At 37.2% G+C, this 23,834-nt stretch overlaps 1 protein-coding gene across 1 annotated transcript; it reads left to right on the forward strand.

Moving 5' to 3' along the window:
• The first annotated feature begins 1,957 nt into the window (after window positions 1-1,957).
• Window positions 1,958-22,594, forward strand: nelfb (negative elongation factor complex member B). The gene is made up of 13 exons (XM_028457602.1): window positions 1,958-2,170; window positions 3,747-3,907; window positions 3,978-4,077; window positions 5,377-5,607; window positions 7,906-8,091; window positions 9,453-9,565; window positions 9,656-9,758; window positions 12,357-12,452; window positions 16,696-16,838; window positions 18,482-18,588; window positions 18,670-18,811; window positions 21,227-21,335; window positions 22,341-22,594. Exons 1-13 carry the CDS (start codon window positions 2,069-2,071, stop codon window positions 22,497-22,499), a joined length of 1,752 nt encoding a protein of 583 aa, XP_028313403.1. The 5' UTR covers window positions 1,958-2,068; the 3' UTR covers window positions 22,500-22,594.
• The last annotated feature ends 1,240 nt before the right edge of the window (window positions 22,595-23,834 follow it).

Below are 23,834 nucleotides of genomic sequence, written 5' to 3' on the forward strand. Positions count from 1 at the left end.
TGAATGCACGGACACAAATATACAGAGAATTACAGAGAACACAGACACACAGACATAGACAGACACAGACTTCCTCCTCCGGCCTCCTGCGCGTGGACTTATTCTGCACTAACTCTAATTGTGACTGTAACTGGAATAAACCAGAAAATCATACTACTCTTGTCATCTGTCCTCTGAGCTGTTCAATTAAAAGATCCAGGAAGAAGGTAGAGAAAAAAAATGTAGTTTTTTGTTGTCATGTTGTGTATCGTGTTGTGTATCGTATTACGTATTCTTCCAGGTTTTAAATAAGGACACTTGACAATGATGTATATTTGCATTCCTCTTAATTCAGACGTAAATATGCTTCTTCCTCTGAGACTAGGAAGGAACTAAATACTAAAGAGCAGTCAACTCGTACATGTTTGGTTAGCTTAGCATGTAGCAAAAGATCCTTGAGGGCTTGAAAGTTAGAAGTGTGGCCTCCATAACAATGAAGGGATAAATATTGGGTTAAAAAAAAGATCTTTTTTTTTTCTGGAGATCGTAACCTTAATTTACTACAGAAGCGTATTGCATTCGCTTGAAAAATAAATAAATTAATTTCTTCTGAATAATTTATTAATTTGGTTTGTTTTTTAAGCTATTTTTCTCTGTTTTTCTGTTTTTTATGAATATTTGTTTCTGTTTTGCATTTATTTATTTATTTATTTTTAAATTATCGAGAAACTTTGAAATCCTGCAAGAACATCCATTCTATGGGGACTCCCATACAGTTTAAGTTTATCATAAGTGTCAACATGCCACATAAAGTTTGGGCCTGGATTCTGGAATTTGAAAAAAAGCTTCTTTTTTTTCTCTCCAGTGAATGCTTCCGTAATTTACAGTTTGATGCATCTTAGACTTATAAAGATCTCAATAACAGTCTATTTTAGAAATTATACCTTTGGCGTAAATAATTTATTGTCAATATCTCAGGTTTAAAAAGCTTTTATAACAGGAAATCTTAACATTTATTATAAAGTAGCATTCATAGTTAAAGACAGTAAGATTATGTCAGACAAGCACATGCACCAGTTAACGTTATATGTAATGTTTAGAAGTGAAAGCAATGGATTAAAAGTACTCGCGTTACTGTTATTGAGTTGCTTTAATGGGTACTTACTTGTACTTTTTTGAGTATATTTCTAAATCAGTAATTTTACTTGTACTTATAAGTACAAGTAAAGTAAAGTAAGAAGTAAAGTCATATTTTACATTTTTATACTGAGTCAACAATTTTTTGTTTTAAAATGATCAACGGACATTGTGAAACTACAAAACATGAAATGACCAGACAACAATCAAATGCATCGCATCATATCCGACCAATCAGATTAAACATAATGCACCGGCGCTAAAACAGCATTAAAAGCTGGTTATTTTCTCAGTTTTAGAGTTCATAAATGTATCTATACTTAGAACTTCATTATTGTTTTTTAAATTTTTGAATTGAATTATTGATGTCATTTTATTGAGAAAAATAATTGTACATTTTGATTTATTTTATACAGATGCCTTTGCGGAAAATAAATTAGGTTCCAATTGTGCAAAATTTCTTCTCTTCCTTTTTAAGTTTATACATGAAATGTTTACTGTATGTAAGATGTATTTAATTTAACTAGTAACTTTGAACACTATTTAATTGAGCTACTTTTTTACTTGTAGTACTTTATGTATGACTTACTTGTACTTGAGTACAATTTCAATCAAGTAACTACTTCTACTTGACTAGGATATATCAGTTCTTTACCATTTGGTAATAATGATTATCTTTAAGAACTTAAACTACATGAAGACTTTTGACTTCAATAAATAAATCATTTTATTTGCTTTGAATAAAAAGGTGTACTTCGGTGAATAATGTAGTGTCTTTGCTGTGTATTTCCTCCTCCGCGGAGCCGGAACGTTTAGTTTCCGCTCTTGTTTCTGACGGACCGTCTTTGAGGTGACGTCACAGGAAGCTCACTGTGTCAGAGATGTGTCTGTGTGTGTTTTAAGGTTTTATTCTTGTATTTTGCGGCTGTGTTCGTGCTTTTCCTGCGCCGTGATGTTCGCGGGGCTGCCGGAGCTCGGCATCTCCAACGGGGAGGACCTAAAGGAGACTCTGACCAACTGCACCGAGCCGCTCAAAGCCATCGACCAGTTCCAGGTGAGTGTGTGACACACACACACACACGGTAATCATTTGTATTTTTCTCAAACTTCATGTGTTTTTGTTGTCATTTTGTGTATTGTTCAGTTATTTTGGCAATCGTTTTGTGATTTTTATTTATTTATTTATTTTTGTAATTTTGGACGTTTTGTGGTGTCATTTTTGTGAATTTTAGTTTATTATTTTGTATATTGTTCTGTTTTTGTGTGATTTGGAGTAGTTAGTGTATTGTTGAGTGATTTTGAATTTTTTTATGGTCATTTGTGTCTCTCTGCTGGTAATTTGCATATTTTTTCTGGTAATTTGTGTATTTTTTGTAGTCATCTTGTATATGTTTCTATCATTTTGTGTGTTTTTGCTGGTAATTTGTATTTTTATTTTTTTGTCATTTTAGTATGTTTTGCTGTTTTTGTGTGTTTATCTGTCATGTGTGTATTTTTCGTGACATGTTGCATATTTTTTCTGGTAATTTGTGTATTGCTGTTATTTTTAATTTTTTTGTAGTCATCTTGTACATGTTTCTATCATTTTGTGTATTTTTGCTGGTAATTTGTATATTTTTGTGTATTTTTCCCCATTGATTTGTATGTTTTTCTCTCGTAAGTATATTTTTTGTTGTCATGTTGCATATTTTTTCTGGTAAAATTTGTGTATTCTTGCTTTTATTTATCGTATTTTTGTAGTTGTCGTATATGTTTCTATCATTTAGTTTTGTGATAATTTGTGTATTTTGCTGTTTTTTGTGGGGTTTTTATTGTCATTTTGTGTATTTTTTTGTGTCATTTTGTATATTTATTCTGATAATTTATGTATTTCTTTTACTCGTCTTGTATGTGTTTCTATCATTTTGCTTATTTTTGTTGTCATTTTTAATTTATTTTATGGTAATTTGTGTATTTCTGTTGGAATTTTGTGTATTTTCTTCTGTTATGTGTGTTTTTCTCTCATTATTGTGTTTTTTGTGTCTTGTACATATTTTTTCTGATAATTTGTGTATTTTTGCTATTTTTTTGTGTATATTTGTAGTCGTCCTATGTTTCTGTAATTTAGCTTTGCTGATCATTTGTGTGTATGTTTGCAATTTTTTGTCTGTTTCTATCATTTTGTGTATTTTTGTTGTTATTTTTAATTTATTTTATGGTAATCTGTGTGTTTCTGTTAGTAAGTTGTGTATTTTTGTTGTTTTTTGTGTTTTTTTTTTGTCATTTTGTGTATTTTTTGGATCATATTGTCTGTTGTTGTCTGCTGGTCGTTTGACATCTTGTAGGTGTTTCTATCATTTTGTGTATTTTTGTTGTAATTTTGTGTGTTTTTCTGTCATTTTGTACATTTACTTTGGGGGGCACACAAAATTAGACCAGTTGCCCATGCTTGGTTTTTTGCTAATGAACCAGTCATTAGACTCCGTGATCAGAAAGCTCTACGTTCCCTCTGTTGGTGGTTTTGTATGTCGATGTTCTTAAACAAACTGGGAGTGTTTTTATAATGTTTGTTTTGGTTGGTGTTTGTGGTTTTTGACATCAGCTCAAATGAACAACTGTTGTTTTCTGACGAGTCATCCTTCTGACTCTAGATGGAAAACGGCATCCTGCTGCCGACGCTGCAGTCTGCCCTACCCTTCCTCGACCTCCACGGGACGCCGCGGCTGGAGTTTCACCAGTCGGTGTTTGACGAGCTGCGCGACAAGCTGATGGAGCGAGTAGCCACCATCGCTGAGGGGAAGGAGGACGACAGGTGCGCGAGACCTCTGAGTCGCTGAGACACAAGAACAGCAGCTCAGGGACTGACGCGTGTGTTTCCTCAGGTACAAGAAGCTGGAGGAGCTGCTGGAGAAGAGCTTCCCTCTCGTTAAAATGCCTTCCATTCAGCCCGTGGTGATGAGGGTGCTCAAACACCTCCCAAAGGTGAGCTCTGTGGGGGCGTGGCTTTGTTTTCTACCTCAGTTTAAACATTTCCATTCAGTTTCCGATCCCTAATCAAATGTCATTACAGGTTATTAAACTTCCTTCCCACACATCATTAATTTGGGTAATGTACTTAACTATTAATACTAACTATTCATTTCATATTTCTCAGCAATAAACCACATGATATTACATAGCGTGAGAATTTGACATCAATAACTTCCACAATCACAGAAAGTTGGAGTCCCTTCTTATTTATTTGAACAGTCTGTCAAACATAGTCATTCCTGTAAGTAATTTAATATGTAGTAATGGCATCGTTAATAAAATAAAATAAAATTTTTTTAAAAATCCACCTTTTCACTCGTGTGATTTTCACATTTCTGCTTTATTTCCAGGATATTGTTTATTTTCTGTTCAATGTATTTCTGGTAACATTTGCCAGTTTAAAAACTAGGAGAACTTATTTATTTTATTGTTTTGATTAGTTCTATTTATTCTTTTATGCATTTGTTTGTTTTTGTTTATTGTCAATTATTTATTTATATTAATTTACATATATTCACTATTTATATTTATATATGAATATATATATATTCACTATTTATATTTATCCATTTTCATTTATCAATTTTATTCATTCATTTATTTGTTTTAATTATGAATTTGTTATTTCTTTGTCATCAATTAGTTATTTATTCAATTTATATTCATGTACTTTATTTTCATTTAATGTTGTTTTTTTATTCATTTGTATTTCTTACATTCTTGAGCTTATTTATGTGCATTAATCTCTTTTTTTATCAGTTTTATTGAGTGATATATATATTTATTTTTTGTCTTTTGTTTGTATATTTTTATTCTTGAATGTATGCATTTGCATTTATCAGTTTTATATATTTATTGTTTTTAATTGTTGTTTTTTTATTCATTTTTGATTTTTTTTATACTCTTGACCTTTTTTCTTTGCATATCAATTTTATTTCTTTATATATTTATTTTTTGCGTTTTATTTATTTGTATATTTTTATTCTTATTTATCTGCATTCACCAGTTTTATTTATTTAATTTCAGTTTTATATACATTTGTTTTTTTAATGATAGATTAATTATATTTTTGCTATAGTGTGGTGGTTAAGGTAAACGGCTTTCCTTCACCTTTTGTCCAGGAGTCTTTTTCCACTTTTTTAGAACTTTATAAATCGTTCTTCACTGTTGCTCAGCTCCCATAACCAACCTGTATCTTCCTCCTCCTTGTGGTATCAGTGTGGGGTGGGACTGACTGTGTTTGTGCTGCAGGTCCCAGAGAAGAAGCTGAAGATTGTGATGGCTGATAAGGATCTGTACAAAGTCTGCTCCGTGGAGGTGAAGAGGCAGATCTGGCAGGACAACCAGGCTCTGTTTGGGGACGAGGTGTCACCGCTGCTGAAGCAGTACATCGTGGAGAAGGAGGGGGCGCTGTTCAGCAGCGACCTCTCCATTCTGCACAACTTCTTTAGCCCCTCTCCCAAAACACGGCGCCAAGGCGAGGTGAGTCCAGGACACACTATTAAAAAGATCCTCCACTGTTTTTACAAATCTGGCATAAAATCTTTGAAATGTAATCATTAGAGGATCTATGTCTAACAAAACACATTAATATGCACCATATTCATTTTTATTGCCTTTTTAAAATGGGACTACTTTGCAGTTTGAGCCTGTGTTCTGCCATCTTGAAATCACATGATTGATGATGTCACAGGGCCCCACTGCCTGTAAACATCCCATTGTTTTCTATTAGAGTGAAACATTCAGCCTGAGTTTTAGATCATTTAGCAGCTTTTTCAGTCAAAATGACAACTTGTGCTGCTTTTGGTTGATCTAAATCAGGGGTCACCATCCTTTCTGAAACTGCGAGCTACTTCAAAGCTAGTGGATAATCCGAAGGGCCACTGGTTTGATTTTCTTTTTTTAAATACAAAATTTTCCCTATATCACTTTAATTAACAACTAAAATAAAAGGAAAATATCAATACAGTAGTCCCTCATTTATCGCAGGGGTTACGTTCTAAAAATAACCCGCAATAGGTGAAATCTGCAAAGTATTCAGCTTTATTTTTTACAATTATGATACATGTTTTAAGGCTGTCAAACCCCTCCCCACACACTTTATACACTTTCCTCAGACAGACGTCAACATTGTGGGTTTTGTTGAGGAGGAGAAAACTTGCAAACATACAGCACTTCAGAGTGCGCAGGATCAAAAAATATCCCGATTCGCTTCATATGCGCGTTTGAAGCGAAGCCCCGCCCACCAGCGACACATCCAACTCGGTGAGTTTCACTGCCTGCTGAAGCGAGGAGCTGCGCTCCTTTTTCTCCTCTCATAAACATAAACCACCAGTAAAAAAAGCCGGTGTGATTAGCGGCTAATGCTATGTTAGCTCAGTGCTACAGAGAGAACTTTTACCTGCTACTACCACCTCCTCACTGATTCTCCTCCACGCCAAATCCTTCGTAGTCCGGTCCTGGTTATAAAGGCCGTGTCATACAGCTCCAGGTGGTCACACACAGCTTCTACTCCATCGTTGAATGGGTGAACAGACCGGTGTCCATGCTGACATGACGTCATCGTCAACAAAGACTCTGATTGGCTTTTGTCATGCGAAACAGTCGCAGGAGTTTAATATTTTTAATCAGGAAGCAGAACACAATGCACGTTCAATACGCTGTAAAAAAAAAAATGCATGCCACATTGCACTGTAAAAAGAAATCCATGAAAGGTGAACCGCGTTATAGTGAGGGACAACTGTAACTTAAAAAGGTAGAGAATGTTCCAACATGCAATGTTTTTTTTTTTTCTTAATTCATGCAATTGTCTCATTTTCCACCTAATGTAAAAGTAATCCTAAAACATGTAACATTTGTACACATTTTATCACAATCTGGAGCTTATTTAAGAATATCTTATCGGCAACACTGAAATTTGTCTTAATGTTTCAATGACAATAAACATTTAAGGATGGTTAATTTAATGCAAAAACTTTTAAAGTGCAGCAGTTTATAACTCTACTAAGGTTCTGACTACATCTGTCAGCTGCATATTTATCTTTGTGAGTTTGAAGCCAGGCAAATAAAAGAGATTTTGGACAAATCTGATTGGTTAGTACAACAGGCCAGAGGGCACCTCTTCTGGTCCATGTGGGCCCACGCGCACCATGTTGGTGACCCCTGCTCTGAATAATCAGGAAAAGTTAAAGATGCTGATGTAACCCTCTTTTGTTTACCAAAAGAGGATAAAAACTGTTGTGACCCCCCCCAAAAAAAAGCTGTAACCACAGGGGGCGACAGTTGTCAACTTTGCGGTTTGGCAGTAGACAATGAAGCATAGAAGAAGAGCTCTCCTAAAGGACCTGAACTCTCCCCTTTAACAGTGCGCTGACACGATCTGGTGGTTGAAGTTAGTGAGTAATCATGAACAGTTGAAGTCTCATAAACCCTAAGGATTTGTGAGTCTTCTTGGGCTGTTTACAGGCAGTGGGGCCGTGTGACATCATCAATCAGGTGATTTCAAGATGGTGGAACACAGGCTCTAAAACTGTAAAGTAGTCCCATGAATTAATATGGTGTATATGAATGCAGTTTGTTAGGCATAGATCTTCTAATATGTACATTTCAAAGATTTTCTGCCAAATTTTTAAAAACAGTGCATCCTGCGTCCTCACTAATAAACAAAAATAAGAACTATGTTCTGTGATTAGAGGGACAGAGTCGTTGCTTAGCCTCAGCAGAGAGGCTGAGTAGCCACAGGCTGCTCTGGAGCTCTGATTCCCCCCCTTGTGGCTGCAGGTGGTTCTAAAGCTGACTCAGATGATCGGGAAGAATGTGAAGCTGTACGACATGGTGCTGCAGTTCCTGCGCACGCTCTTCCTGCGCACGCGCAACGTACACTACTGCACGCTGCGTGCCGAGCTGCTCATGTCTCTGCACGACCTGGACATCAGCGAGATCTGCTCGGTGGACCCCTGCCACAAGGTACGCACCCGCCCCCTCATCCTTCAATAGCGTGGATGACGACTTCTGCTTGTCCTTTAATGTTTCAGGAAAGCTTTTTTTCATGTGGTGCTTCAGGGTGAGAAAACAAACGAGTCGTTTGCGTTCTCACCCTGAAGCACGACATGAGATCAAGCTTTACTGAAAAATGAAAGGACGAGCAGGGATGAGAACGCATCAAGTGCAAAAAATAAAACAAATTTATTTTTAAAAGTCTCGTAGTTTCCTCTGTGTGCTTTTATTTTATTTTAGTTTGATTAAACTTATTGAATAAATTAAAAAAAAATTTTTTGTTTGCAAACATTTTCAGTAGCTTCCCTCTAGCGCCTCTAGTACAGTGGTTCTCAACCTTTTTTAGCCTGCAACCATCAAAATATTCCAGAGACCAGGAACCCCCACTGTACCTGAAGGTGGTTGAGCACAGACATGAACATTGAAGAACTGTCATGTGGAGACAGGGTCATCTATAAGGGGGGATATTTAGGAGAGCTTTTTGGAGACCATCCATAAAGTCAGCAAAATGATGGTCCATTGTTCTATTAATCTGTGATAACCACATTTATTTATTTATATCAACTGTTATCCAGGAAGTTTATTGTTATTTGTGCCAGAGTATATCGTGATCTTAAAGATTTAAATCTTTGTTTTAATCAGAAATAAACTGGGTTAAAAGTGACCAAACATGTTGGAAAAGGTGGTGAAATGGGAAGAAGTTGCAAATGAGAGTGGCCAAAAACAGACAGAAAAAATGTTAAAAAAAAGTTCATAGTGGTAGTATTGGCTTAAAAGTGTCAGAAATGGGTGGGTTGGGGTAATGTAATTTAAAAAGTACGAACAGTTAGTCTAAACTGGCGAATAATGTTCATGGCAAATCAAGAATGTGGTTAAATTGGAAAAAAAAATAAGCATGAAATATGGTTAAAAGTGACAATAATGGGTCAACATATGTGACATTAGGTTAGTAAAAGTGGTGGGAAGGGTTTATAAGTGTCCAAAATATCAGGAAGGTTGGAAAATAATATGCAGAAAAGGCAATAAAATTTGATGAAGTGTCAAAAATGTGAGTATTGTTGCAAAAAATGCTAAAATTGACTTATTTGTATTATATTTTCTTTAAAATTATTTTCTTTTATTATCTTTTCCTTTCTTTTTTATTTAACTTTTTTTATTTATATTTTCTTTTCAATTACTTTATTTCATTTATTTATTTCATGTTAATGTAATCATTTTCATCCAATCCAGTATTTCAGTGTAATGCTGCGTGTGTCCTTTGTGAGACTGTTCCAGTTGTTCTAGTTATAGATCACCATTGTCCCATCCTGGGTTCTGTCCCCTGTCTGCAGTTCACCTGGTGTTTGGACGCCTGCATTCGGGAGAAGTTTGTGGACGGGAAGCGAGCTCGGGAGCTGCAGGGTTTCCTGGACGGAGTGAAAAAGGGACAGGAGCAGGTCCTCGGGTAAGCGCTGAAGCCTGGCGTGACGATTGGAGCGCCGCCATTGTACCGGTGTTGACCCGTGAAGCATCTCTGTGTGGTATTGTGATGCAGAGACCTGTCCATGATCCTGTGTGACCCGTTCGCCTGCAACACGCTGGTGCTGAGCCTCATCAGGAACCTGCAGGAGCTGCTGAGTCAGGACGCTTTGCCCAGAGTGAGTCTGTAATTCTGACACAGCGTTGCCAGGTTGGGTGCTTTGATTGGCTGGAATGGGCCCACTGACCTGTTTATCATTCAGTCACAGAAATCCCAGACTGAACTGTTTGCCTTGAGAAACGCTTGAACACACTTGATGTTTGGGAGAACATGCAAATTCCACACACAAAGGTTACAGGAACTAACGACGGTGTAACTAATGAGAAAATTGCCACTTTCTCATTTTTTAATAACAATTTAATATTATATAAATTATTATTAAATATTTTTATGTTATATGTTAATTATATGCATTGTTATTATGTGTTTTAGAAGAATATAATAATAGTAATAACACAATGTACCGTATATGTATTTTATTATCATAATATTGTGGGGCAAAAAAGTATTTAGTCAGCCACCAATTGTGCCAGTACTCCCACTTAAAAATATGAGAGGCTTGTGATTTTATGACAGACAAAACCAGAAAAAAAATCACATTGTTGGATTTTTTATGAATTTATTGGTAAATCCCTTGGTAAAATAAGTATTTGGTCACCTACAAACAAGCAAGATTTGTGTCTCTCACAGACCTGTAACTACTTCTTTAAGATGCTCCTCTGTCCTCCACTCATTACCTGTATTAATGGCACCTGTTTGAACTGGTTATCAGTATAAAAGACACCTGTCCACAACCTCAAACAGTCACACTCCAAACTCCACTATGGCCAAGACCAAAGAGCTGTCAAAGGACACCAGAAACAAAATTGTAGACCTGCACCAGGCTGGGAAAACTGAATCTGCAATAGGTAAGCAGCTTGGTGTGAAGAAATCAACTGTGGGAGCAATTATTAGAAAATGGAAGACATACAAGACCACTGATAATCTCCCTCCATCTGGGGCTCCACGCAAGATCTCACCCTGTGCGGTTAAAATAATCACAAGAACGGTGAGCAAAAATCCCAGAACCACACGGGGGACCTAGTGAATGACCTGCAGAGAGCTGGGACCAAAGTAACAAAGGCTACATCAGTAACACACTACCACCACCACCAGGGACTCAAATCCTGCAGTGCCAGACGTGTCCCCCTGCTTAAGCCAGTACATGTCCAGGCCCGTCTGAAGTTTGCTAGAGAACATTTAGATGATCCAGAAGAGGATTGGGTGAATGTCATATGGTCAGATGAAACCAAAATAGAACTTTTTGGTGAAAACTCAACTCGTCGTGTTTGGCAAAGAACACCATACCTACTGTAAAGCATGGGTGTGGTAACATCATGCTTTGGGGCTGTTTTGCTGCAAAGGGACCGTGTAAAGGAAAGAATGAATGTGGTCATGTATCGTGAGATTTTCAGTGAAAACCTCCTTCCATCAGCAAGGGCATTGAAGATGAAACGTGTCTGGGTCTTTCAGCACGACAATGATCCCAAACACGCCGCCTGAGTTGAAAGTCTGTGTTGCCCAGCGACAGCCCCAAAGCATCACTAGAGGAGATCTGCAAATACCAGCAACAGTGTGTGAAAACTTTGTGAAGACTTACAGAAAACATTTGACATCTGTCATTGCCAACAAAGGGTACATTACAAAGTATTGACATTAACTTTTGTTATTGACCAAATACTTATTTTCCACCATAATTTGCAAATAAATTCATTAAAAATCCTACAATGTGATTTTTTTTCTCATTTTGTCTCTCATAGTTGAGGTATATCTATGATGAAAATTACAGGCCTCTCTCATCTTTTTAAGTGGTGGCTGACTAAATACTTTTTTGCCCCACTGTGTATGTATGTATATATATATATATATATATATATATATCTACTATTTTTATAATATTAACTGTAATATATGCTATATTACTATTAAATTTTTGTTGTTCTATGTATAATAATGATATAAATATAATATATATACACTGTATATATATATCTTCCTGCCGTAACAAACCAAATTTCCCCTTTGTGGGACGGATAAAGCTCTCTTATCTTATTTGTATTTTGTAAATCATTTTTGAGTGTTTCTGTTTGTTATTTTGTAGTTTGAGTAATTTTGTTGTATATTGTTCTGTATATTTTTTTGCTGATTATTGTGGTTTGCTTGTTCTATGTTTTTTTTTTGTCTATGTTTTTCTTTTTGGTGTAATTCAGTAGAATTTTGGAGTCGTTTTTTGTGTATTCTTGTTGCCGATATATTTTGTTGTTAGTCATTTTTGTTATTAGTTTGTGTTTTTTTGTTCTTATTGTGTTGATAAGTTGTTTTGCTCTGAGAAGATGCACCATGGAACGTATTACTTCCTGTGGCAGTTCAATTCAGCTTTTTTTTGACGAGCCATCAGGAAACTTTTTAAAGTGAAACTTTGCGCCTGATGTTCTGTCTCCCATCGTCGGTATTCAGCAGCTCTATGTCTCTATGTCTATGGCTGCACACGGGTCAGTCAACACCGGAAGTAAACAAAACTGTGAATTGCGTTAATGTTTTTTTACGTTACGTTTTTACATTTTAACGTTAATTTTGACAGCACTACTTATAATATATGAAGTCACGTTAAAAATCTAACAGTAATGCAGTCAGCCTCTGATTGGCTGTGATGTCAGCAATGCTTTTGTGTGAACAGGAGAGTCCGGACCTGATGCTGCTGCTGAGGATGCTGTCTCTGGGTCAGGGAGCCTGGGACATGATCGACAGCCAAGTCTTCAAAGAGCCTCGACTGGTACGTGTGAACAACACCAGGTGTCACTTTCCCCCTCAGAGTCACAATAAGCCACTGACTGTGCTAACTAAGCAGAAGTTCCCGTGGATGACTAAACGTGGTTAAGAAAAGGTGTTAGCAGATTTCTGACCGCTGATATAATAAATATCACAAGGTTTTAATTGAAATCAAAGGAGAAGAGGCTACCTTAAGGTGTGCCTTAAAGGGGCAGTATTGTGAAAACATTCATCCATAGGGCCAATGTTGAAAAGTTGTTTCCTCCCTCCCTTGTTATTCCACATTTTGTAAAAAGTCAGCTCTAAACGGACAAGTTTGATTTTTCTCGCGTTATGACATCACATCGCAGAAATCCCTCCTGATAATCCTGGCTCCTCCTACCCTATAAGAATGTAAGCTCCTCCCTATCAAACTACCTCAGAGGTAGAATAAACACTGGTTTAGTACAGAATATACATTATACTATATTGTCATGTAAAGCTACATACACAAAATTTGTCCTCTGCATTTAACACCTCACTGAGGAGCAGTGGGCAGCGACGGTGTAGCACCCAGGGAGCAGTTCCACTTTTAGTATACGTTGTACCGCCTCATATCACCTTTGACATGATCTGACATGTTTGTGACCCAATGCGATGTAGTGATTGGACAAAACAAATGATTATCACCTTAAATGCACTATTCCTGTGGTTAAGAGAAGAGAGGAGGAAAAGTGACATAGCAGCTTAACACTCCAGTGAGTGTTTGAAACAGATGACTGACTCTGCTGCTGCCACACACCATGATGCAGCGTTTGTTGGACTCACAATCACAGTAGCCGCTTAAATAGCCATGTGTTTTACTGTAATGCACAGTTTTTTTGGCTGAAAACAATAACAAGAGTGTGTGGATAGCAAAAGAAAAATGCAAGAGCGAAGCATGAAGTCAGCGTCTACAGACATGCACACTCATACATGGCTGCCCCGAAACAGCCTGTTTTTAGGATAAATCTGAAAGTCACTTTTCAGAGGGCTAAAACTCTGGAAAACAGGCAATATTGTGAAAATAAACCTTGGATCAAATGGAAATGGGTGAAAAATATTATAATCCTAGACCTTTTATCAAGGCAAGGGTTTCAGCATCTGTGACTGTAGGAAAATGTTACGTTATTTATGATATTGTTTATGGCTGCCACGTGAATAACTAATATATGCAAACTGAGAATAGGCTGCACAAAAAGTTTACTGTGTTCATTTTACAACATCTGCATGACATTCATAGTTCGGATATGAGATGCTTTACAGGAAATCCGGTCTCATCAACCACAAAGACTTTTTTACAGCTCATTTATCTCATTACAAGGACTCCATCTCTCATGCTAAATCTCAATATTAGTCTGGTCTCATCTGCTCAAACGCTGGAAATATCAGGACACTTTTTTTCTGTATTTAATAGCATCATTCAACCCCCTGACACCTTTTCCTCCCACTTCTACTCCTCTGATACCTGTAACTCCCACCTCTGTTTCTTCATTGATAAAGTTAATAACATCCACCTACACTTATCACCCATGACCTCCCCCCTCCCGTCCTTCCAACCTCTTCAGCCCACGCAACCCTTTTCCTCCCTTAAAATTCCCCCCGGTCAGTAATCTCAAACCTCATTAAAAAATCCAAACCCTCATGTCAACTCAATCCCATCCCCACAGTCCTGGTCAAGTCCTGCCTCTCTTCTCATATCAGCCCTCATGCACTTCTCCCTGTTCACTGGAATCGTCCCCTCTCTCTTTAAATCATCACCCCCATTCTGAAAAAATCTGGTACAGCACTCCTCAAAATCACCAATGATCCGGTTTAATCTCCATCCTCATCCTCCTTGATCTGAGTTGGGCCTTCGACACCATCCTCCTCAATAGACTCTCCTCCATTGGCGTCACTCACACCCCCTTCCACTGGTTTCACTCCTACCTCTCAGGCCGCACTCAGTTCATCCAACTCAAAACCTTCACTTCCCAGCCCTCACCCGTTAGTTCTGGTGTTCCCCAGGGCTCCGTCCTGGACCCCCTTCTCTTTATCATCTATCTCCTTCCACTCATTCACGCATTCATTTCACTGCTTTGTGGACGACACCCAGCTCTATCTGTCCAGTAAACCTGACTCTACTCTCCCCCCTCCTCCCTTACTCACTGCGATTCAGAAATTAAAAACTGGTTCACCTCAAACTTAATTCCAATAAGACAGAACTCGTCCTCATTGGCACCAAATCCATCCTCTCCAAAACTAACTATTTTTCCTTCACCATTGACAGCTCCACCGTGTCCTGTTGCCCTCAGGTCAAGAGTCTGGGTGTCATCCTCGACAGCTCCCTATCATTTCACTCCCACATCAATAACAACCCGGCCTGCATACTTCTACCTATGCAACATAAACCATCTTTGCCCATCTCTCACTCCTCACTCCACTGCATCCTTGTTCACATTCTCATCACTTCCCGGATCAGTATTTGCAACTTGCTCCTTTTCGATGTCCCTCACAAATTTCCCCATAAACTCCAACTGGTCCAAAACTCTGCAAATTATATTATTTTATTGCTTAATTGTGATCATCACCAGCCCTCCCTAAGGAAGGGTAAGAAACATTTTATTATAGGAAGGATATAAAAAGGGAGAGCAGTGTTACATCTAGGTGAGGGGGTGGTGGGGGAGGGGGAAGGGAGCAGGGAGGAGAGACTCAAGGCAGGAAATGGAAAGGTTGGGGGAGAATTGATCATTTTAAATGAGAATGTGATTATTTTAAATGAGATGTGATGTTGTAGTAGAACATATTGTGCGTATTATGTTGTGTAATCAAGTCAGTCTGGTGACGTGTGAAGCTTAAATATAATGGTGGTGGCTGTGGACAGAGGGAAGGAGTGAGTGGTAATACCTAAAGCAGGTATTTGGGATCAACGTGTCTGAAGTTCAGCCCAGTACAAGTTTTATCCCACATCCCAATGCGTGCCACTGCATCGTAGACCAGTGTATGTACAAAAAACGCTACTGCAAACCCAGGAGCCACCCCGGGCCCGCAGATGCAGCCAGGCCAGCAGAAAAAGTGGGGGCCAAGGAGCCCCAGGCCGCCCCCCCACGGCCGAGCATCGCCCCAGATGCCCCCGAGATCCCAGGCCGAGAAGCAGCCACTGCCCCCCACATACACATCCGAGAAAGCCCCAAGGAGCCAAGCACCCAGCGCATCCCGCCACCGACCCCAAACACAAGGCCACCCGCCAGCTTCCTGCAAAGACAGCCCCCAGCAACACCCACCCCCCACGCCCCTCCGTCCGCAACCATCTTGATGTATTTGTACTCTTCACGGCGGCCAAGCCATCAACAGAGGGGCCGGGTCCCCACCCGACAGGCCCAAATGTGTGAAACTACCCACCACCCTGTTATGGTGCCTCTCCATTCCTCAATGGGGCCCGGCGACCACGGGGCCCGGCGCCCCCAGCCAGCAGACTAACCCATCTCTTCTAATCTGGCCACTCTTTAAATTATCATCCTTAAATTTACTTGCTTTGCTTTTCTTTTCTCTTCTTTGTATTATACTGTTTTTAATGTATGGCACTGTTTTTTATTATTCTGTTTTATTTTTCACTTTTTGTTATTCTGTTTTTATTGTAAAGTGTCATTGGGTGGCCTGAAAGGCACTTTTAAATAAAATGAATTATTATTATTATTATTATTATTATTATTATTATTATTATTATTATTATGGCTTTTAGATTATTTAAAGTTGTTACAGGCATATTCTTGACATGTGTCCCTTTTGAGTCATCGTGAGTTTTTGTTGACACTCGGCGGAGATTGGTTCCTTTAAATGTTGTCACTGCAAGGAATTGTGGGACAGCATTATGTGGTCTCCTTTATTAAAGGATGCATCAGTATTTCCTAGGCTAAAAAAGGTTATATAGGAAGTATTGCACCTCCTTTCCTTAGCTTTAAGAGAATTGGAACGATCCTTATCACGGCTGCCACCTAAAAAATTCCAGGGGTTAAGGAAACGTGGATAGGAAATTAGATAGGAAGGACTATTCGGATGCATCCCTGGTTTAAAGAGGCTTCACCACTTCTAAGATGCCTCTCGAGAATTCAATCAATTTTAAATCCCAAAGAAGCTGAACTACTTTCACATGTTTTTCTATCCTCAGTCACTTTAAAGGCCTCTTCAGTTCGGTTAGTGGACTCTCAAAGTTTGACGTTAACTTCCTGTCGCGTCTGCTCTGTATTCAGGACTTGGAGGTGGTGACTCGCTTCCTGCCTGCGATGATGTCGGTGGTTGTGGACGATCACATTTTCACGGTGGAGCAGAAGCTTCCCAGCGAGGAGAAGAGCTCGCAGTCGTACCCGAGCGCTCTGCCAGCCGCCTTCAACAGGTGAAACAGGAAGTGGATGCTGTGGATCTTTGTAATTTTTTACAACGATTGTTATTCTTATTCAAATTAAAACACCACGCATACTCTCAAACAACTTATACACTTTCACTTCCTCGCATATAAATCTAGTTTTTTAAAAAAGGTAATGAAAATTAAATAGTCCTTCAATAATGAAATAATTTTTATTTTTTTTTGTAATTTTTTTTTTTTTTTTCCAAATTAAAACACCTCACAATCTCAGTTAACTGTATTCTATACTTTCACTTCCTCAAATATAAATTTAGTAATTGAAAAAAGGTATAAAAATTGAATAATTAAATAGTCGTTCAATAATTAAATAATAATAAAATATATATATATATTTTTTTTTGTAATTTTTTTTTTTTTTTTCAAATTAAAACACCACACAATCTCAGTTAACTGTATTCTATACTTTCACTTCCTCAAATATAAATTTAGTAATTGAAAAAAGGTATAAAAATTGAATAATTAAATAATAAAAACATATATATATATATTTTTGTAATTATTGTTTTTTTTTTTTTTTTAAATTAAAACACCACTCACAATCTCAGTTAACTGTATTCTATACTTTCACTTCCTCAAATATAAATCTAGTAATTAAAAAAATGGTATAAAAATATCTGAGCTAGCACATCTCGTCACTACTTGTAACACTTTATCGCTAACATAATAAAAAGTCTCTAGGTTTGCCAAAAATATGTGATATAACAATGTGGTCAAGACACAAAAAAGGTTGGGAACCACTGCCGTAAAGGAATGCAGAGCTGTGATCTGAATATTAATGTAAACACTGAGTGACAGTTTTAAAGCTTCACCATTTATAATGATCAGCAGTTGAGCTGTAACACCAATGGGTGAAGTGTTCCCACAAAGAAGACCTGTGCTGGGTTTGGTCATTGGTTTCTCACTAACTGCTAACTAATCCATACAGACTACCTGCAGTTCTCCTTTTTACTCACTAGATGGTGCTGCCGACTGGCTGAAGAATCCACAGACCTAATGGATTTTAAATGAAAGAAACACCAACTTATACTGTGAGAAATGGGACATGTTTAATCTGAAACAAACAAAATGAAAGAACAGTGTACTAAATGTGTAGAGTAGACCAGAGGTTCTCAACCTTGGGGTCAGGACCCCATTGTGGGTCACGGGATACTGGTAGAGGGTTGCCAGATGCCTTCAAGAATCGAAGATTGTTTTTTTTTTTTTTTTTTTTTTTTTTTTTAATGATTTGAACCCATTTTGGTTTGTTTACCCTTTTTCTGCAACTACACCAAATGTGCCATATTTTAATGTTGACCCATTATTGTCACTTTTCACCATATTTCATGCTTATTTTTTCCAATTTAATCTCATTCACGATTTGTCATGCCCATTATTTGCCAGTTTAAACTAATTGTTCTAATATTGACACTTCAAACCCTTTTTACTACTTTTTCTGTCTGTCCGTCCCAGCTGTGCTCTAAATGTTACCTTGGACACTTGTAATAATTATTTAAACTTTTATTTGGTTAATGACGCCACAAAGGATCCTTTGATCCGTGTTGGCTTCTTGTAAAACTGTCTTAGCAGTTGTTTGTGTCTTTAATCTGACGTTGAAATATGTTCCTGTTTCTCAGGTTCCTGCAGGAGAACAGAGTGGCGTGTGAAATGGGTCTCTACTACGTTCTCCACATCGCTAAGCTGAGGAACAAGAACGCGTTGCAGCGGTTACTGCCGGCCCTTGGTGAGCACCTGCAACGTGTCCCGGACGTCGTAGGGTTTTTGTTTCCTGTGCGATCTTTAACCCGACTCTGTGTCCACACAGTGGAGACGTACAACGACATGGCCTTTGGAGACATCTTCCTCCACCTGCTGACCGGACACCTCACGCTGCTCTCAGACGACTTTGGATCAGAGGAGTTCTGCTCTGTCGTCTTTGACGGATTCCTGCTCACGTCGTTCTCCAGGTCAGTCCGGACTCTTCAGAACTAGGATAGGAAACGCTACAGCTCATGATGCAAAACACAAACAACTAAATTTGAAAGAATTGTTCCAAAAAGATGAAAATATTCAACTGTACCACTCAAAACACACATAAAACTACAACAAGATTACTCAAACTAATAAATGACAAACAGAAACACAAAACCGACAAAAAAATCAAACTAAATAACTCCAAATATACATTGATTTTACTTTATTAATCCCCGAGGGGAAATTCAGTTCCAGTTACATCCCGACCAAGAAACATGAAAAGACAATCACATATAACATGGGGGGACAGGAACGGGAGAACTGTGGAGCAGACACTTTGTTTATTAGGGATGCATGATGTGATAATCAAACTTTTTATGACTGATGTTTGTTTCCCAAAAATCTAACCTCAGTCCTACTGTTTCTGTTTTTTTTGGGGTTTTTTTTGAGTTTTTGTAGTCTGAATAATTCTGTTTCTGTTTTTTTTTTTTTTTTTTTTTTTGAGTTGTTTAGTTTAATAATTCATATTTCTCTTTGTCAATTTGCAGTTTGAGTATTAGTGTTGTAGTTTTTGTTTAATTTAGTTGTTAGTTTTTGTGATTTACTTGTTTTGTTTATATTTTTTGTTGTTTTTCTTTTTGGTGTCTTTCAGTATATTTTTGTATACGTTTTTCTGCGTTTTTGTGTCTATACTGTATGTCCATATGTTTTGTTGTTGTCTTTGTGGAGTCATTTTTGTTATTATTTTGTGTTTTTTGTTGTTGTTTTTGTGTTGAATGAAATTGAAAAGATTAAACTGAATTATCCTGTTACCATCCGATAAGGATTGATACATCCATTATCTGTTGTGCGACCTTATTTTTTATACATTTGGCGAATCATTTAATTGGTAATTAAATGAGTAAATAATTTTGGTTTTTTTTCATATTTCTTCCATGATTTTTCCTCTAAGACTGGGAAGGAACTCCTTACCAGAGACAGTCCCACATGTTTAGGTTAGCTTAGCATGTAGCAATGCTGACTGAGCAGGGTAAAAGGGCGGAGCTCTGTCAAAGAGTCAACTTATGTTTAATGGTCTTATAAGATAATCAGGTTGTTGTTTTTGTTTTTTATTAATCATTTTGAATCGTTTAGTTGTAGTTTTTGTGTGTTTTTGGAGTTTTTTAATGTAATATTCTTGTCGTTTTGGAATCATCTCCATAATTTTGTTGTCGATATTATTTGTATTTGACTTGTCATTTTTTGTCTTTTATAGTGTGTGTAATTTTGTTCTAGTTTTATCTATATTTGGAGTTGTTTAGTTTATTGTTCTTGTTTTTTTGTTTCTTTTTGTTATTTTGTAGTCTGAGTGTGTTTTTGGAGTTTTTTAGTTTATTATTCTCATCTTTCTGGTAGAATTTTTTTTAGAAACATTGTCATTTTTGTGTTTTGTTTACTTTTTTCTTTTTGTTTGTCATTTTGTAGTTGGAATAATCTTGTTGCTGATTATTGTGGTTGACTTGTTTTGTCTGTTGTTGTTGTTTTTTCTTTTTTTTTGGAGTCATTCCATATAATTTTGTAGCCATTATTATACGTGTTTTGTGTATATTTGTTGTCGATATATTTTGTTGTTGTCTTTGTGGAGTCATTGTTGTTAATATTTTTGTGTGTTTTTTCGGAAAGTTTCATCACGACTATGATGCCATTGATCGGATCGACAAATGTAGACATTACAGTCGATCACAGTAATTGCATAAAATGCTAAATGTCGGCTGAGCCGATCAGATCGGTGTAAAGCCTAGTTGTTACATCCTTATTATAATCCACCACAAAGGGGGATATACTGTAGGTTTGACCTCCGTCAGTCTGTCAAAGTTAAAGGGGACAGCTTTTCTCAGAAACTGTTTAAGACAGGATAACCTAATTTGGTGTGATGCTTCAGGGTGTCAATACCTTGATGGAGTTCGAAAATGAGAAATGCGCAATTAGTTTTTCCGGATTATTGCTCTTGATCTTTTGTTTTTGCTCTGTTCAAGGTATCTTCAAAGGGGACAGCTTTTCTTACAAACCATTTAAGATAGTTAGTAATTTTATATTCTGATGTGATCATTTTTTCTTATGTATACATCTAAGTTCTTAGATTTAGGATATTTAATCAAAGTTTGTGAGTTATAATGAGAACCAATTTGGCGGGGGATGTTGATGACTGTCTTTTAGTTTTGTATATATTTAATTGTGTTTTATTATTTTCTGTTTTTTTATTCAAACACCTTGAATTTGAATCTGAATCTGATCTTTCCTGGCGCCTGATTGATAATTAGTTTGAAATGAGTTTGGTTTGGTGGCGTCCTCAGCCTGTCTCTGTGCGTTCAGCGTCAGAAACACTGAGCAGGTGAATCTGATGACGTGTGTCCGTCTGTTGTGTCCAGTAAGGAAAACGTCCACAGACACACTCTGCGCATGCTGCTGCACCTTCACCACAAAGTGGTGCCGTCGTACATGGAGACGCTGATAAAGACCCTGGAGCCTCCTGCACAGGTCGGTTTGAAGTATATATAAGATACAACATCATTTTTATCATTGAATATGCCTTTGAATATTAATTTATTTGCTGTAGAGCAGTGGTTCTCAAACTTTTTTGGCTGTTCCCCACTTTGAACGAAGGTGAACTTTCAAGCCCCACCTGCACCCATCGCCCCCCCCCCAAATAATCCTGACAAATAACACATTTTCAAATGTATTGAACTAACGGAACAAGTAATGTCATATTTAAAAATGAATCAACAATCAAAAACGAAATTAAACTAACCACCTGCATGAAAAACAAATGTAAAAGTACAGTAGTCAAAAATATAGGAAATAAAGAAGCATTGTTTGCAAACTGTGACAAAAAGCTAAAGAAAACAAAAAGGAAATGCAGTGCACGTGTGAAATAAACTAACAGGGAACAAGTAACATATCATATCATATTTCATAATGCCAGTAACATATTTTATGAATAAATTAAAACTCAAAAACTAAATTAAACTAATCACCTGCATGAAAACCAAATTAAAGTGTTTAAGTTCATGACTGTTTGTTAATTAGTCAAAAATACAGGAAATAAAGGAACATCTGTTGAAATCTGTGGCAAAAATCCTATGAAAACCAAAAGTCATTCAGTCATTTTAAATATTTATTTTTTACACTAGTTCTGTGTTACATTTTGTTTCCGGTTTCATATCTAATGCAGTCTAATAATATAATGCTATTTTAATTTTTGCTTCATTTCTAGGCTTCTCATTATTACTTTCTTTGTGCGTAGGCATTTTGTTTAGTGTTATTGCTTTCAGAAATGCATTTGCATGAAATAGAAAAATTTGTCGCGCCTCACCTGTCATACCTCTATTCCCCACCAGGGGCAGTGCCACACACTTTGAGAAGCACTGCCTAATAGATCGAGGCTGCGTCAGATTGTTGTTGCTGTGACTAAAGGTTTTCTTCAGTAAAATGAGAAAATGGTCAATAAGCTCCTCCCCTTTCCATGTTTTCTGACCCTCGCAGTGCAGCGAGCCGCTGAAGGAGCTCCACACTCAGCTGACGGAGAAGCTGGAGGCTCAGAAGAAAAGTCCAGCGCCCCCAGAGGAAACGCCCTCTCTGGATTTAGGGCTACACCCAGTGACGGTGCCGACCACCGCCTCCACCCCGACCACGCCCATCTGACATCCGCCGACTTATTTGCTCTTCAACCACAGACTGAGCCAATGGTTATTGTTTTATTTCAGGAGATGTTTGGCATCGTTCTGTTTTGTACAAGTTTTTTTTTTTTTTTGCCTTTTAGTTGATGCCCAGATTCTTAAATCTTGTCATGCTGTGCCTGTATTAAAAGCATTTCCTACAAACACTGGCCTTGTTATTCAAGCTCCAAAATGAAAGCATGATAGGTTGGTGTGTGGAGGCCCCTAGTGGTCAATATGAATACTTCAGCAGCAACGTAGAAAAAACTAATATTTGATCAGAATCTTGAACGTAATCATTCAGAATCAGCACCAACACCAACCCAGACACCTAAAGGGAATGAGCTAACAAACCAAATTTGTTTGTTTTTCTTCACCATAGCAACCAGTTCCCCGTGCTGTGTTTGACACTGAACTGAAACGACAGGGTTTTTTATTTCATGTCTTGCTGTCGTGATAAATGGCATCAAGGTCTCTTTAATCATTTTTCAGTTCCTCAGCGACACTGAGACAGGAAGTGATTTTTTAAAAAGAAACGGGAAGGAACTTAATGTGTGAATGTTACAGATTATTTTAACAGCGTTCAGAGCCTTAATTCTGTACTACGTAAACGCTCATAATGATGAGACATTTTAACAATTACCTTAATCCATTATTAGTCTGTATACTTTTTTTAAATCTTATGACTATCTTATTTAGATATTACTGCTGTGGCTTTATATCCCATATATACAACTTTTTGTATTATATTTATTATGTTAATCTCAATATCTCAATACCTCATTTCATCTTGGGACTTGTTAGTAATATGTTTTTAAGATCATTATAATTATTTTTTCTTCCATAACTAGGACTTTTGTGTCATAACTGTGATATTATATCTCATATTTACAACTTGTCTCTTATTAAATTATCCCATAGTTATACTTTTATTTTGCTATAGGGAATAAAATTTTATTTCATTGATTAATTAATTAAATTTCCTATTATCTCATAACTATTACTGTTTATTTAAGATATGGAGCTTTGTTTTGTTTATTTTATATTACATCTCAGGATTATGAATTTATGTCAAATGAACAATCTGATGTGTACTTTTGTGCTTGATTATATAGTGACTGTAAAATCTCAAATTTAGCACCTTTCGGGCTTTGGACACAGGGAGAACATGGAAACTCAGCCAATATATTCATTTTTAACTGTTGGGCTACCAAATTTTCACATTTTCTCACTTTTCACAGATCAAATCTTTTCATACACCCGGTCAGTAGTTCCTCTCCTAACTCGGTTTGTTCAGCTCAAGTCATTCCCATCTGACTCC

The sequence above is a fragment of the Gouania willdenowi genome, chromosome 9 (assembly GCF_900634775.1).
Source record: "Gouania willdenowi chromosome 9, fGouWil2.1, whole genome shotgun sequence".
NCBI lineage: Eukaryota > Metazoa > Chordata > Actinopteri > Blenniiformes > Gobiesocidae > Gouania > Gouania willdenowi.

Bases quoted from the DNA above. Each gene is read 5' to 3' on its own strand.
- nelfb (XM_028457602.1), top strand. From the start codon at position 2,069: ATGTTCGCGGGGCTGCCGGAGCTCGGCATCTCCAACGGGGAGGACCTA. The intron at 8,092-9,452 runs GTACGCACCCGC...CCCTGTCTGCAG, and splicing joins CGGTGGACCCCTGCCACAAG to TTCACCTGGTGTTTGGACGC. The intron at 16,839-18,481 runs GTGAAACAGGAA...CCTGTTTCTCAG, and splicing joins CTGCCAGCCGCCTTCAACAG to GTTCCTGCAGGAGAACAGAG.